Below are 16,275 nucleotides of genomic sequence, written 5' to 3' on the forward strand. Positions count from 1 at the left end.
CAATTTACTTAAGCACTTGATGATTTTGTCTGCAGATCTCTCCCACAGCATTTCTTCAACAGTTTGTTCTGCACTTCTTGCCATATCCAGTATAGTTTCTTTTAGGCAGAATAACTTACGATGACTTGGAGTTACAGATGACATATCCCATCTGGCAGGCCACAAGCATAGACACAGCCAAATCCCTGTCATATCATATACGCCTTTGCGATCTTCCAGGGCTAGTCATCCAGGAATCTCTGTTGCTGTGTCTAAGGCTAGAATGCCACTGAGATCACTTAGGGAGCGCTATTTAAAATCTTCAGGGGCTATTTAAAATACTTTTCCATGACCATCTAGGCCAAGCTATCATTCACGTAACATCTGCATCTTTTTACTAGGAGACAACAGGACACACACTTTGCCACCATACCTGTGATACCAGCTGCTCCTCGCAGATAGAAATCCTTCTCTTGTCCTCTGTCTGCTTCCTCAGAGCGCAGTGCCTGTGAAACAGCAGTCTCCAGGTCTCTGCTAAGGTCGTAGTCATGATCCCACTCCAGGGGAATGGAGTCCACACTCGCAGGGGTATCTCGCCCTGATCGTTCGCTTCTCACCGGCTGGGAAAGAGGCAGCGAAAGGTTGGAAGAGGGGTGCGGGGAGAGAATGCTGTCCGTAGATTTGTCATGCCAGTGTATGTCAGAGAGATCTGCTGATTCATCCAGATCCACCTCTCTGTCAGAGAGGTCATGTTCATCATCTGTCAGCTAGAAGCATAATGCAAACAGAAGCAATGAATGAAACATGCACTGCATAGTCAGCCTGGGTCAGTGAAATGAAGCAGCGTTAGGCAAAAGTCACACTGATGGGGTTCCATTTTGCATTCTTTTGCACTTGCCTTTCATTATTTTAAGGTGTGCTAAAAAAACAAAGCAACAAAAAAGTTTGTAATGCCAGGTCATTTTAATTACTGAAGGCACCACAAAGTCTGACATCAAACAGATGTCTCCAGACATTTTACTGATGCCACTAGAATGTAGACATTAAGTTAAAGAAAACTCTGGAATCAAGCTATAGGAAGTATAAGTGATCTTTATCATGAGAATTGCTCTCATTTAGTTCTTTCTTATTTCAAAATCATGGGTTTTGTTCCTTTCCTTCAGTAGGACTCATAATTTTGCTCTCAGTTATTCATCTGTGTGTTTAGCTCTGGAGACAAATTTCTTTGGAAATTCAGATTTCTGGAGACAAAATTGGAGACAAGTTTAAATCAGATTCTAATCAGAAAACCAGTCTCTTTTGATGAGGAGAATAATTTCAGTGTTTTTTAAACAAAACAGAACTCAATAAGCTGTCAACGAAAATATCTGACACAGCAGGGAGATGCTCTTATTAACAGTACTACACTGCTACTCCAATTAATAAAGTTTTATAAGTCTCCAATTTGAATGGATTTTCATGATGATTTACAAAAATTCCAGATCTGTTGGGTTTGCTCTCTGAACAGGACATAAACAGCATATAATGAAGGAAGGTTGCTGGTCAGGGCTGTAAGAAAATGAAATCACAGGATTTTTGGAAAGTTACAGAAGTTTCGTGTTAGTTCATTTCAACACCTTTCTCTTTCTCCATTCTCACACCTGTAAAATTCTCACATAACAAACCAAACAAATATCTATGCATATAAGTATACACACGGGAAGGTGGATGAGTTTCTTGTGATAGCGTTCCACACGTCCGAAGACTTCTTGACAGTAACGACGCAGCTCATCTAGTTCTTCTTCAATGACAGCTGCATCCATGGGCTCACTTTTCTCAATGAGTTGCTCACCCTGCACAACGATCTGCTCAATTTTATTGTTGTTCAGTGAAATTTCTTGCTGGAAAGCCTGCATGAATGAAAAGCTCATTTGTTCAGGATGCAAGTCTTAATAGTTTTTCAGCAAAAATGGTGTGGGTAACAAACAGGAATTGCTCAAAATATTCTGCATGAGCAACAACAAGCAATTAAATTTAGCATTCCAGAGTCTTTCAAGCCAAAACCAGTGGTACTTCATGGTTTATCACCTCATTCTTCCCTTGCTGTATTTGGAAAGAAAGCTCTTCTCTAAACAAGCCATGCTCATGAGGAAACATCTAGAATGAACACACGCTAAAGCTAACACACTGGAATTTTGGCTAACATGACTTTTGACATTTTTCTTTCCACATAATGATTTTTCTTCTGCAGAAATGTTTTGCACATGTATTATTTATGTGTCAACAATAATAGGGATGACATGTGTAACTTTTATCAACATTTCTTCTTTTGAGTAGGAAATGGAGACCTTGGGTTTTTTTGAAATGTTTCACAGCACAAAGATATTCCACTCTGGCAGAAAAGTACATATTGAAACCTGATATAGTCCATAACTTCTGAGGTTGGGGTTTCAGCCTGCAAGTAAGGGACTGTATCAGGCTGCATTTTTGCATGACGTTTCTTAAATTCTTTTCTCATCATGAACATTTTTGCCCCTTCTCTCAGCCGTTTTCCTATTACTTTTCAATCATTCTTTACCTTAAGTTGCTTTATCTTTGCTTGGACGTCACATTCTGAGAAATGCTCAATGTTGGTCAGCTGCAGGTCCATCTCTGTTAGCCACACCAGAATGCTATCACGTGCTGTTTCAAACTCCTCACGCTGTCCAGTAAAATGCTGGGAGGTGGAAAAGGAAGTGCCATGAAATGGCCAAACAACTCCTAAAACCCTATCAACAAGAAATGGCTTTCGGTAACCCTCACACCTAACCTAAACTCAGTTCTTTCTTTTCCTACACACTTTCTAAGGTTCCCTTTTCAGTAATATCATCTACAACTGCAATTAGCTGACCTATGAAAGATATCTGCTATGAAGGAGGTGGTGTATGAGGTCACCAAGCATTGCCCTACTGACTTTCTGCTTTGGTTACCTTAGACAAAGTGAACTGGTAAGACCCTTTCCTGTTCCAAAGGTAGAAATCCCCTCAAACGCGCTGTGCAAATGCATTAAACTGGCAGCTTCTGGAGTATACCTGATTCACAAGTACAGAGGTAAAAGCAAAGAGCTTAAAATTGAAAAAATACTTTTAGCCTGCGCAGGATGGAGGCGACTCGCTTTTGTAAGTTGTCCCATCTCTGGTTCCCCTCATGAACCATCTGCTTGAGGCTGCAGTCAGAGTCCGTACGGTTCTCTCGGGCCAGGCGGCGATACTGCTTATTGATCAGTTCCAGTTGAGTCAGGCATTCATGCACTTGTCTATGGAAGGCCTAAAGTAATATGAACAAGACTCACCATCAGATTTTTAATTATTGAAATCAGGATGCATATACAAGTCTCTCCCTTTATTTTGACCCTACTTCTACTCTCTCACTTGTGTTAGCTAATAGATTGCACTATGGATGTAAATATGTGCTGAGGGCTACCCTATCGAGAAGCTGCTGTCTGATTAAAATGGGCAAGAGAAAGAAAAAAGTTTACAAAACTGACATAGTGCACTGAATGAGAAATTGCAACATGAATACTCATTACAATGGGAAAATCAGCACAAGCAAATAGACTGCCCTTTCTACTCGATCATATGCCCTTGTATTTGAGAAGAGAAACATAAACAATCTTTTTTAAAAAAATAACCCACACAATCAGAAACACAACATTCCTGTGGCTTCATTGGATTTCCTTACACACAGTGAATTTGCTGAAGTGCAAACATTGGAGAGATTTGAGCAATTGTTTGTTCTGAGTTTTACCAAAACTAGTGAAAAAATGGTATTGAAGGACTCATGTCTGTATCTTCAGTGTACTGTTATATAAATAAGTTTTGTCTTTAAATTTTCACAGAAAGAAAACACCATGAACATCTATACCAACTTACGCCTTGACAAGCATCTGCACTGTGTGCTTTCAAGTGCTTCCTCTACTGTTACAAAAGCCTCAGACTAGTAATTACAAAGCAGTTGAAGAAAGCACCAAGGAGACGACTGAATTAATCTCTTAAAAAATATCAGTTAAAAGAGGTAAAAAAACCATTCAGTTTTTATACTGTCACAGAAACAGAAAAGCAATCAATCAAAAGAAGAAAAAAACCATAAGATTACACAATCCCTCTTTCTGAACACAAGTGGGTTTTGTCTTCCACTGTAGTTCTATAAACTTTGTCTGATAGGCCTCCCAATGTAAATAAACAATTTCCCCCAAAACTAGACTTACTTAATTACTCCCCCAAAATTTCTATTACTAAAGACCAGATAAGTATATGTAATATACTTCTGTACAGAAATTTTCATTAAAAGCAGCTAAAACACATGATTTCTAAATAAGCAAGAGATACTTTTTATATTGTACCAGTCAAAGCTAAAAATGCAAGTCTGTAGAGTCCTTTCATTGTAAATATTCCTCTCAGTAATCGGCCATCAAATTGTGTAGGGGACAACCAAGTGAGCTTGCAATGGGAATGAAATGTTCAGCATAACTGAATTCACATAAAATTGGACAAAGAAGCAATTCTCATATTAGAGGCACAAATATTGCTATATTTACTAGGATGATGAAAGCGTGCAGTTGTTGTTTCACCTGTTACCAAGCCTTGTCCAGCAAAACAGCTGTGTATTTGTCTTCCATTTTTTAAACTCAGTAACAGGAATTAATCTGCTGCATTCCTTCCTGTCACCTCTTTTCATTTCTCCATAATGTACTGGAGTAGGAGGAGTTTGATTTTGTACAATGAAGTCAGTGAGAACCATCTCTGACCTCTGTGCTCAGAAACTGAGATGTTTTTACATGGTCTGCTGGGCTGTTACTTTTCTCTTGTTCGTTTGTTTTTTAAAATGGATGTTTTTAAAAATTAAAATGCAGGTATGGAGAGGAAAATGTTTTATTTAGTATGTATATGGGTCTGACTTTGTACTGACTTCATCACAGTGCAGTTGCTGAATTTGAACACCACCACTACTGTTGCTTTCAGTCCTGCATTTAGAGAGTTAGATGCTAGATGCTCAGGAAAAAAAAAAAAAGAAAGAAAAAAAGAAAAAGAACCAAACTGAACAGAAATTAGGCTTTAGGAGAGGCTGCTAAACTGTTCTCTTTGCAGCTAGCTCCTGCTGACACTGTAAAAATTCCACAAGTCTGCAGGAGAGGTAAGGTCACCATTAAGGCTGAGGTTCAATGTAACAGACTTTGAGCAAAGTCAGATCAACTGTAAAAATCAGAGACAGCCAAGATATTTTTATTGTTCCTCATATAGAGACTCAATAAACAAGAGACTTAGATCCTAATCACTGAATAATGGGAAAACAGGAGGGAGGTCTGAGACAGAGTACTTGTGTCCAGGAAGAACTAACACACTTTTATACTGTGGCAACCTACCTCGCCATAACGATGTCTGGCAGTGTTTAACAATAAAACATGGGCAGTACATTCAGAAGTGCTAATGTCAATTCTAAAACCCAAATCAGTGCTTCACAATTCATGTTTTTGAATTATTTGTTAAATTAAAAAGTATTAACTTGTCTTAGTCGTTGCTTAAGATCTGCATTTCCTCTTCACAGTAGACAGTTTATAGCATCTGTCTGTTCAGAGAATTGCCTAAACAATTTGTTCTGCTTCTCTAGAGTTATTCTCCTCTTTCATCTTGATATACTCTTCGTAAATATGAAACTGAGCAAAATGTTTTTCACATATGGCTAGCCACAGGATGTATGTGTGCTCTTCTGTGTATGTGCTTTCCCCCCAGGTATACACTTCATTGTAATTAGAGACAAGCCATCACATTGTAGTAGACACAATGGAATTATGTAAGAATCTCTTAAGTACTGACTGAAGTGACAGCTTGTCAGTTTTGAAGCACACACTTAACTTTTAAGTCACAAAGCACACCATGTGGATATATAACAACACTTGCACGGACAATACAAATTTCAGGTACAAGGATCTAAACATTCATTGATTCTATGAAATCTCTAATCTGGTGAACCAACAGCAAGTGAGAGTGGATTTATTTATTAGCATTCTCAGCTGTCACTTTCTACTGTTTTTTTGATTCTAGAAACCTGCCACGGAAGACAGCTACAAAATCATCAACTCCACTATATTAATACAGTATCTCTGCTGAGTGACTTGTGTATGTGAAGGAAGAACACCAGCTGGCTGCTGTAATTTGATTAGTAGGTATTAAATTTCGAATATAATAAATCACCTCAAATTTTTTTAGTTCTTCCTTAGCAATCGTGTAAAGCACGCCAGAGGACCTCGGCAAAGCAGCAATCATCTCAGAATTTTTTAGCCAGTCTTCAAATCTGGAGTAGTCATCCAAAAACTTTTGCCATAGTCGCCACGTCTCTTCAATTCTGCAATAGATAATGGAAAATTAGGGAATGCTCGGACTGAAAGCCAGCTGACTACAGAAATTTATTTAGCTAATCATCTGCAAGAGCAAACTAGCATTGCAGCAGACAATAACTGGCTCTTAACCTAACTCAGACAGCCAGGCTGATACACAGACCACAAAAAAAAAGCTGGCTTTGTCCAGACTGAGCTAGAACAAGATGGTATTTTTTTTTTTTTTCTAATGCATCTAATTTTGGAATCAGTATAAAAAGAAAGCTATAAAGATGCAATAAGAGCTCTAAAAATCTGAGCACAGGCTAAATAACTTCTGAAATACAACCCTGGTGTACTTCAGCTGGTATTGTGGAGATTAGAAATCTTACACTACCTTCAACTGCAGAACTGTTTTTTACAGAATGGTAAAGATACTGCAATATATATTTTAAAGTTCTCAGTCCTTTTTTTCTGCACTGAAAAGGGACACAAACACTGGAGTTTCTTTGCATTCACCAACAAGTGGCAAAACAGCATCTCTCAATACATACTGCAAACATATTTCTATTTAAAAAACAAGGGTAAAATTGATTCCAACGTTTTAAAAAACCCAATTTGACTTAAATCAAATCTGTAAAAATAATGGCTAAGTCTTGATCCTGATATCAAATTGGCTTAACACTGACTGTAAAATCCCAAGAACTTCAACACCACTTGGTTCAGAATAACAAGATCTTTTTTGAGACAAGTTTTATTGCAGCAGAACTAAGTCTGTTTTGCATAAAGAATACCTATTTCCCAAATATTAGATATGCAGGTTTGAACAGGACCTGAATGATGCAAAATTTATGATTTGTTGATTATATGTTGCTTAACATGAAGTTTTACACCTGGAAAGTTGCTTTTAAAATTAATAACTGTTTCTAGCACTGTAAGATCCTAAATATTGACAGCTCATTTAACTTACTGGTACAAATCTACTAATAGCATAATGTGTATACTGTAAGAAAGTAGAGTTCAATGCATTATTGCATACTAATATAAAGTAGTTCTGAATTAATTTTCTGGACACAAAGGTATGAAGAGACTATATCTTCAAGACATACTGTGAAAGATAAAACTTATAAGCTGTATGTATATACACACTATACAAGAATTACCATGGCAATAGTAAAAAATACTTAATGATAGTAATCTGTGCCAATAAAACAGCATAACTTAAAATCAACAAATTCTTTACAGGAAATATGGAAAATCTTTACTGAATACATGAAGAATATCCTACAAAACCAAAGATCATGCAAAGTTCAGTTCAGCATTTTGAAGTCATAAACTTTACCAATAGTTCTCTATATGATTGTATAAATATCACAGAAATCAGATTCATAATTTGAAAAGATACAGAAAAGATCTTAATAAATACAAGAATTGAAACAGTTAAACGTGTTATTACTGGACAGCACAGAGTATATATTATTGACTCAATCTACCCTACACTATTATGGCTATCAAAATCACCCATCTCTCCTAGATGGGAATAGACTAAACAGTGAATCTCATGGATATCATGGGCATGCACTGTACAGATGGTCTAAGCATGTGCATTAAACCAGATCACACCCAAGATGCACACACTTGATCAGCAAAGCTCAGATGGGCATATGAGGAAATTCCAGATGAGTGTTCAATCCTAAAATTTTTCCAAATAAACAAAATCACACATAAGAGAAATTGTTTAAGAACACTAGATGTGTGAAAATCTGAACTCCTGGAATAACACTCCACTCATTTGATAACTATTTTCCCAAGTAATCTCAGAAATTCAAAGGTAAACTTAAGTGTTACAACTCTCTGTTTTAGGTCATGTTTTCTAAATCTTTCGAGGTCACTGCTATTGTCTAAACTGTCTCTAGTTCCTCTCTCATCATTTCTACAAAGCATGGGAAATATGACATCATTCCATCAAATGCCTTGTGTGTAATATTGGCGTTTATTCAGTGTAAGATCTTTTTTTAACCCCTACACTCTTTTTGCAGTACTGCAACCCTATAACATAAACACGTGTATCCTGTATTGTGACAGTGGAAGGAAATACTATTTTGTAGGCATTTTAAACTTACTTAAGTCGCCTTTCCATTGACATTGCACAAATGTTTCTCCACCTTCTGTCCAGGTTGCGTGTAGCTTGTTGGATAGAATCACACTCTGCTTCTGTGGCACATGCGTCACAGTCATGAAGAAGTACTTCACACAGATTGAGAACAGATGCCACTCCAGTGCTGTGTTTCTCTATGTCCTTCTGAAGTTCCTGAAGGTGAAGAAATTAATTCTTAAGAGAAATTGCAAAATATGTGTAAATACAAATGCATTTCTCTTCTACTTATTAAAAAAAAAACCAATTAATGAGTTTGCAAAAAGGAGTAAAACAACCAGCGAATACCTATTAAGAGATTGCATCTGCGCAAGTGGTGTTGCAGTGTTATCAATGAGGCCTGGAGAACCTGGCAGCATGCACAGCTCTCCCAGTGACTACAAACACCAAATCATCACCTGAGACAAACTGCTAGAGTTCCGCATGCTCGGCTGAGACATCTTTTACATACATTTAATCGACGTCACCAATAAATGGTGGAATTATTCCCTGCTCTTCCCAAATTATCACAGAGAATGTAAAGCAGAAGTTAGTAAGAGAAGTGTGACAAGAAAAGAACGTTCTTTTCTACTGTGAGAGTTTGAAGGAGGTACCCTTCATGAACCTATTTTTCCCCAGATGAGCTAGCTCCAAAGTGCGTGTTTGACAAGGAGACAGGTAGCAACACATGTTGAACAGTGTTTCTAGAAGGAGATTTTTCTTTCTTCAATTTTTAAATTCTATAGCATTTTAACTGGAAATGGAAAAGGAAAATTCAGGACAGCTAAAGAAAATGCACTTACACTGTCTTAGCACTTATTATATGTGATCAGTGTTATTTGTCTTGTTGGTTTCCTGGCTGTAATGGCTTGCTCTACACTGATGATGTTTCAGTGTTTCAGCTTCAGTTTTGAACTACATATTCAAGTTAAGAAAAGACACAAAAGTAATTGGCTATTGCTGTTGGATCAGTGCAAGGAAAAGAAATCCTGCTTGACTTCTGCCTATCTTTGTAGTGAAACATCAGAACATTAGATGGAAAAATTGGGATGGACAGTAATAAAGCCCAGGTAGCATAATTTCAATAGCAACAAAGTACTAAGGTGACTACACCAAAAAGTGCTGTATTGTAACTAGACTATTAATTTCACTTAAAATTCACATGAAGAAATGAACTATTAGGACAATTAGAGATGTGGAAGTGTATTTAGGAGAACAAGAACTTTGCAGCTTGAGGATGAATAGGCATAAATTGTTGTTTATAATTTTGCTAGCAAACTGTAACATACAAAGGGAAACATACTGACAACATATTGGGTCTACATGTATTTAGGGTCTAACTAGGGGAACATTTTTAAAACTAATATGACGTTTTGAAAATGTTGTCAGCAGAAAATGAAATCTAAATGTAGAATCTAAAACCCTCAGCTAATTTGAAACGGAGCAAGGCCATCTTCTATCAACCATCAGGACTTGATTGTTTGTGATAACTGGGACTGGACTCAATGAAGTATTCTATTTCCTCTTCTCTTCTATGGGACAGAAGGCTATTTTGTAATAGCTACATGAGACTATCAAGTGGAAAATGACAATGTTTTCTTCCTCAGCAGTGGCTCTTTCAGTTGTCTGGAAAATACTCTTTTATCATGATGTTCAAGTGCTTATTCTTCTGTCTACCCATCCTGAAATGTTACATAAGGGTGGATACTCAAAACAGATGCAATTCTCTACGAAACACATAGTCCAGACAGTTATGTCTTGAGGTTAAGCAAGTTCAGGTAATACAATATCCTGTTCTGGAGTAGAGTAGTAGTGAGAACTGTCAGTTGGTGGTCCTAAGGATTCCTAAGGATTCACTTTTTAATTCATCTACAGAACCTTTCTACAAACAAAATCTACACTGTTTTTTTTTCCTCCAAAACTTAATATTTCTTTCTCAAGTTTTAAAATTTTCTGTATTAGTAGAGAACATTTAGCCTTTGAGTTAGCTAACAAAGAAGAAGTTACCCTGCTCCCCCTAAGATATCTAGCTTCAATTGCATCTTTAATTTTACTAGAGACCAGTAAGGTATAAACCTCATTCTCAGCTGAAGCAGATTCTGAGAAGTAAACAATGGAGTTACAGAAATGAAATTTGACCCTCCTCTCTCACAGCATAATATTTTTCATGTAATTTTATATAGAAACAACTGGTAGTCATACGAGCAGGGAAGATAACATTACCTCAGTGGAAGACCAGATATGGGAAAGAACGCAAGATCACTAATGGAAGACGAAAGAGGGAAGAAATACTCAAGAAGATGGACAACGTAGTGACTTTCTGAGATGCTGTGGATACTGATATAGTCTCTGAATAATAAAAATACTGGTTGCCATACATTGAAGGTAGATGGTTTTAAAAAAATATATGTACAGTGTTATCAAATCAAATCACCATCAAGTTTCCAAAGATGGCAGCCCTCTGGGTAAGATTCACCTCTACTTCTCTCTTTGGAGTTCAAATTAAACCACTCAGACTTCTACAGGTTATCAGTGCATGTCGTCCTTGCATTGGGAGCATCACAAGGAAACAGCAGGAGACACTTGTCTCTGTGCTCCAAATAAGTACCATAAGAAGTGTCTGTAACAGACTGTGGAATGCCTGCATAAGGATGCTAGTAAAAGATGTCAAGTATCAACTTTGTTTACAGCAATGTTTAGCTCTGCCCAGTACTTTACTGTCTCAGAAAGACCACCATTAGTGATGTTTGTGTGTTATAAATTGTTATCTCTATGTAAATTACATACAGAACATTAATAAGCAATTCTGCACAGCCACATAGAAAACCATTTGTGGAGGTGGTAAAAACTCTGAGAGGGTTCATGGTCTGCCTCAGTCCCACACTCAGCTTATGAGAGAAAAATATCAGTTTGTACACTTCATAAATTAATTATCCCCCAAAATATTCTGGTATTCCTCTTCTCATGTATTTATTTCTCCTCTGAAAAATGAACTCAGGAGAGCATCTAACTCCTCTCTAGTGAGGCCCTAGAAAGGTATTTTTGCCAATAAAGAACCAACAAGAACACAAGAGAACAGTCCTCCCCAGCTTCTAGGTAAAATTGCACTGGGCAGTGAATTGGAATGGGAAAGAGAAAGTATAGCAAATCTTCTTAGGAGTAACATTTGTTTTAAAACCAGAAACTGGTTGGCATATTTTTTCTGCCTGTTCCAGTGTTGGTTTTATTCTAGCACTGTCTAAAGTCTTTGTGTGCTTACAAACCAACCAACCAATCTTATCATGACATGTATAGCTCATGCATCTTTGCATGCAAAATGATTCTCAAACAAGCTACAAAATAAAACTGAGTTAGAAAGGTTGATAAAAAATAGTCATTTTCAAGCATGTGCAAAATTTGCAAGGTCTATCAGGTGTCAGTTTTGCCTCTGGGAATAGACAATTCAAACAAAAACCACAAACCCCAAAGGAAAAACAACTGCAATAACTCGTTCAGGTTACATCTCTTGGTGCCTTACCTTTCTTGGAAAGGTCAATCAGCTCCTGGTGGATTCCATGTCAAAGCCAGCAGAAGGCTCTATAAGTGACACAGTAAGTACCACTTGCCTTGATATTTAGACACTTCTTTGCCTCATGCCCTCCCAGCATTGAGACAGGTATGGGCAGCCCAAGGACACTCTACTTTGGTTCTCCCCCTGTCACTGTAAGTCTTACAATTGTGTTGTATTTTACCTGCTGTTCGTTTAGCTTCCTTTGTATTTCATCAGAGTCACAAGTTTCATAGATGATAGGTTTGGACAGCTCTGTCTCAATGTGGGTAAGCCAAGATCTCAGGCTACTCATGTTTTTATCCAGCTGTTGCACTGCAACAAGAGTCTCCTTCAATTTCTTCACCCTATTAAAAAAAAAAAAAAGCTGTATAAGTACAATGTGAAGGAGCCCTTTGACAGCATGTGCTTCACAGAAACTTAAATGGCAAGTTTTGCTCAGAAGTCTTCCTTTATTATGTAACAAAAGGATATTTTATGTGCAATTAGTCCTGCATTCACACATTCCAGCTGAGAAAAATTAAGAGCTTACTAATGTCAGATATTTTCAAAGCTTCTATACATTTATCATTTGAGTTAAATGTTTGTTAAGAAAAGAAATTTATTTGTGTATTTGATCAACAGATGACAAGAGGTCTTCTTAGACTACAAATAACTCAATCATTTAACCAGTACAGGTGCTGAAGTACAATGAGTGAATGGGCCTTCTTCATCCTGATGATTTCTAAACGTTGCATGACATATTATAGAATAGTTTGGGTTGGAAGGGACCTTTAAAGATCCTCTAATTCAATCCTTTTGCAATGACCAGAGACATCTTTAACTAGATCAGGTTGCTCAGAGCCCTGTCCAACTCGACTTTTAATGTTTCCAGGGATAGGAGCTTTGGGTAATCCATTCCAGTGTGAAGATTCATCCTTGAATAAGTAAGTTTTAGAGAGAGAAACTCATCTGAGAACTTAGTGATAACGCCTGTGCTGCTCTAAGTTGTTCTTGCTTTTAGTGGTCTAATTCATATTTAACCAGATTAAATTTGAACGTAACTGCATGACAATTTCTAAGCAGTATTTTTCTCGAAATCCTGACCTTGCAACAGCAATGGACAAGATAAATTAAATTTTGGTGGTTTTTTATTTATTTAAGGGAACTTTAAGCTTATAGACTGAGGAGAATTTGACTAAACCTTCATTCCATCTCGATATTTTTTTCCTTCAGCCTGTTTCAGCTGCAAAAATATCTGTCAGTAATTCCCTCCTCACTATCCTGATGTTACCTAATGTACATTAGTGGATTCTGAAATTGTTTCTCAGCTCTTTGTGTTTTTTTTTTTTTTTTTCCATTTTGTAGTACCACAAACAATTTTGAGTAACATTCCCTTTATGCTTCTATTGCTCTTCCACTTAAGTGTTCCAATATCAGAAAGCTTTAAGAGATGAGTGCAGCTAGGTATAGACTGACTAAATTGGGTTGAAAAAGACAAGATTTCCAGATTTGTCAAACAAACAGAATGCCACCTGACTATCCTACAATTCAAACAGAGCAATTCACATTTTTTTCCATAACATTAACCACTTTATCAAGTGTTTCCATATTTAAAGCAGTAGTTGCAACTGACCATTAAGAGTCTACCATGGGTGTGCTTTTTTTAACAGAGACATGTAGAGATCTCAACATCCACTTAAATATTTAAAAGTTAAACTTTTCAAATTTTGGTCTCTTTCTTTGCCTCTCTTTAGACTACAGATGGCCAAATTGTGGCTCTTTAGCACCAATCACACTTAAGAAGAGTTCAAATGCATCTTCCCTGACAGAGCATCATGACTTACAGCTGCAGGGTTGTGATCTCAAAAAAAATGAGACTATCAAGGGACTGAAATCAACACAATCGTGCTGAAAGAGTGCCCCAGCCTCCATCATCATGTTATCCTGAAAAACAGTTTAGTCATGGAGAGATACTAGAAGAATGATCAGTGTCTGGGGACAGTATTTCCTTATCACCTATGGCTGTGCTTCATGGTTTTGGATTAATTGAAACTTGCTCATAAAGTGAGCAAGAAGGTTGGTCATCATTCTTTTGGAATGCATATAGCTTTTCAGTCTCTGACGTTAATTAAGAGGAGTGAAATCCTGCCCATTTTTTCAAGGCTGGCTGCCACTGATCCTTTGCAGGCATACTGGAGTGGGAAAGGGAACAATGAGTCATGTCAGCCATGTGTAGAAGCCACATCGCTATCATTTGTTAAGACCAAGCTGTGGAACAGGCTTTTCCTGTTTGCAATTGTATGATTGTACAATAATTGTATACCCCAACTTTTGTGCTGGATTTCCCTGCAACATCTGATAAAGGGCACATCCATTAGAAAGTGCCCTCTTTGCCTCAGGCAGACTGCATGGAAATACTTTCCTGGCAGAAGAAGAAACAATCCCATCTCAAACAGACCTATTTTCAGTCACATGATCTAAGTTACTCAAGAGAAAAAAAGTAAAAAAGCAGCAAAAAAATCCCATGAAAAGAACACTCAACCAGAATAAAAATCTACTGCTAAACCTGCCCTCCTGTCCAGCTGTTGTAATTCTCTGCACCTAAATTTGAAAATTAAAGAGAGAGAGAAAAAAAAGCACAACTTCCTTCCTGTCCCTACTACATTTACTATTAACACTGTTCTTTTTTTGTACAGAGTCTAACATAACAGGTTCCTTGCCCATGGTACAAATAGCAGCAAATAAGCAAGTGCTTCTTGAAGTATGCCGGGCTTACTTTATTTGGCTGAACTGCAATACAGTGTTTTGCCTCTAGCTACTTTGGAAACGTATCTGTGAACAAATAAAAGATGCAATCCATCCTGTCTAAAGGGTTTTCTTTCTGAATTTTAGCAGGCAAGATGCTTTTGCTCTTCATCTCACTGAATTCTGTGCCTCTGTACAAATGATTACATAATGTGTCCTAAAAATATAACAGCTCAAAATCCCAACTTTCCATGCTAATGGCAGGGTCTGTAATCTAATGAAACTAAAAGCTCTTCTTAGTGACAAAGGTCAAATTATAAACCATTCCAGTATGTGGGATCCCATGCCAACTATAATTTAAATCTTTTGAGATTTTATTTACAAGATTATGTTTAAACAGTTAATCATTTCAATTACAATCTCACACCTTTGTTGTAGCCCTCTGCACTACATGCTACTCGAGAGACTTGAGATGATTCCTCTCCTTGATAACGAAAATTCTGCATTGAAATCAAAGGGCTGGACTCATGAGATGGTTATTTTAAAGGTTTCTTTTTATATAACACACATATCAGTCTTGCTCCATTTTTCCATACTTAAGAGTCTCAGAAATGCATCTGAAAATTTGAATGGTTCTGATGCTCATATTTCTGTTACAATTACTGTACCTTGGTTTCTTCTATAAAGTAATAACTTTAAAATGATTATTTTACATAAAGAAAAGGCAGTGGAAGGAAAGCTTGGAGCTGAAATTGAGCACAAATACATTTAGTTCAACTAGTCCTAAATTACACAGCCTTAAGTTCCACTTAAAGAGGAACAACCCTATAAGTACATAATAATGCATCATATAGAAGTCATAGGCACTGTGTTAGTCATTTAGACAGCTGGTTACTAATATTAAACTTTAAAAGCAGCATAAAAGAAGGTAGTAAGAGAACGAGAGCTAAGTCTGTACAAAGCCAGCAGAAAACGGAAAAGTTTTTGTTTTTTTTGTTTTAAATCTACTTGGAACTGGAGGCAAAGTTTCAAGACACACTATGAAATAGTGAAAAAGATTACACTATTAAAATAATTTAAAAAAATAATTAAAATTGTTTTTTTATTATCAAAAAAGATGTATTGTCCAAAATACAGTACTACTGCATATCAGGACTCTACTATTGCCAACTAGATTTGTTCTTCAGATCACAGTTTCCCCTTTCAAAGAGTACATTTCTAGAACTCTGAAGAATAGTAAAACTTCTAGAAAAAATAATGTGAAGAGGAGAAAAAGAGAAGTTGAATAAAAAAATGCAGAATAATGTAGTTAAATATTACATGAAGTTATAAAAAAGTCATTAATATGCACAGGACAGACCAACTTTGGTAACTCTGAAATACTTTCTTTACATCCTGTCTCCTCTTTTGCTGTAGCCATGCCCCTTTGATGACACCAATTGTGAGCAGACAAAGTCTGCTTTCTCTCATGTGTGTACATGCTCTTGTATTTAATAACAGCAGTAAAACCAGTCTAGAGTTTCTCTTACACAGCTAAGACATTTTACTAGTTCTAAG

The 16,275-nt window shown here is 36.9% G+C and overlaps 1 protein-coding gene across 8 annotated transcripts in view; it reads right to left on the bottom strand.

Moving 5' to 3' along the window:
* SYNE1 (spectrin repeat containing nuclear envelope protein 1) overlaps positions 1 to 16,275 on the bottom strand; it is a 287,050-nt gene that overhangs the window by 19,766 nt on the left and 251,009 nt on the right. For all 8 annotated transcript variants that reach the window (XM_061988999.1, XM_061989000.1, XM_061988996.1 and 5 more), the window contains 7 exons: positions 12,176 to 12,338; positions 8,434 to 8,621; positions 6,189 to 6,339; positions 3,082 to 3,264; positions 2,537 to 2,674; positions 1,677 to 1,868; positions 413 to 746 (listed from right to left, as the gene is read on the bottom strand). In XM_061988999.1, the coding sequence (XP_061844983.1) occupies positions 413 to 746; positions 1,677 to 1,868; positions 2,537 to 2,674; positions 3,082 to 3,264; positions 6,189 to 6,339; positions 8,434 to 8,621; positions 12,176 to 12,338 (1,349 nt within the window). The remainder of the gene's footprint in view (positions 1 to 412; positions 747 to 1,676; positions 1,869 to 2,536; positions 2,675 to 3,081; positions 3,265 to 6,188; positions 6,340 to 8,433; positions 8,622 to 12,175; positions 12,339 to 16,275) is intronic.

Source organism: Colius striatus, chromosome 2 (assembly GCF_028858725.1).
Source record: "Colius striatus isolate bColStr4 chromosome 2, bColStr4.1.hap1, whole genome shotgun sequence".
In the NCBI taxonomy this organism is placed as follows: Eukaryota; Metazoa; Chordata; class Aves; order Coliiformes; family Coliidae; genus Colius; species Colius striatus.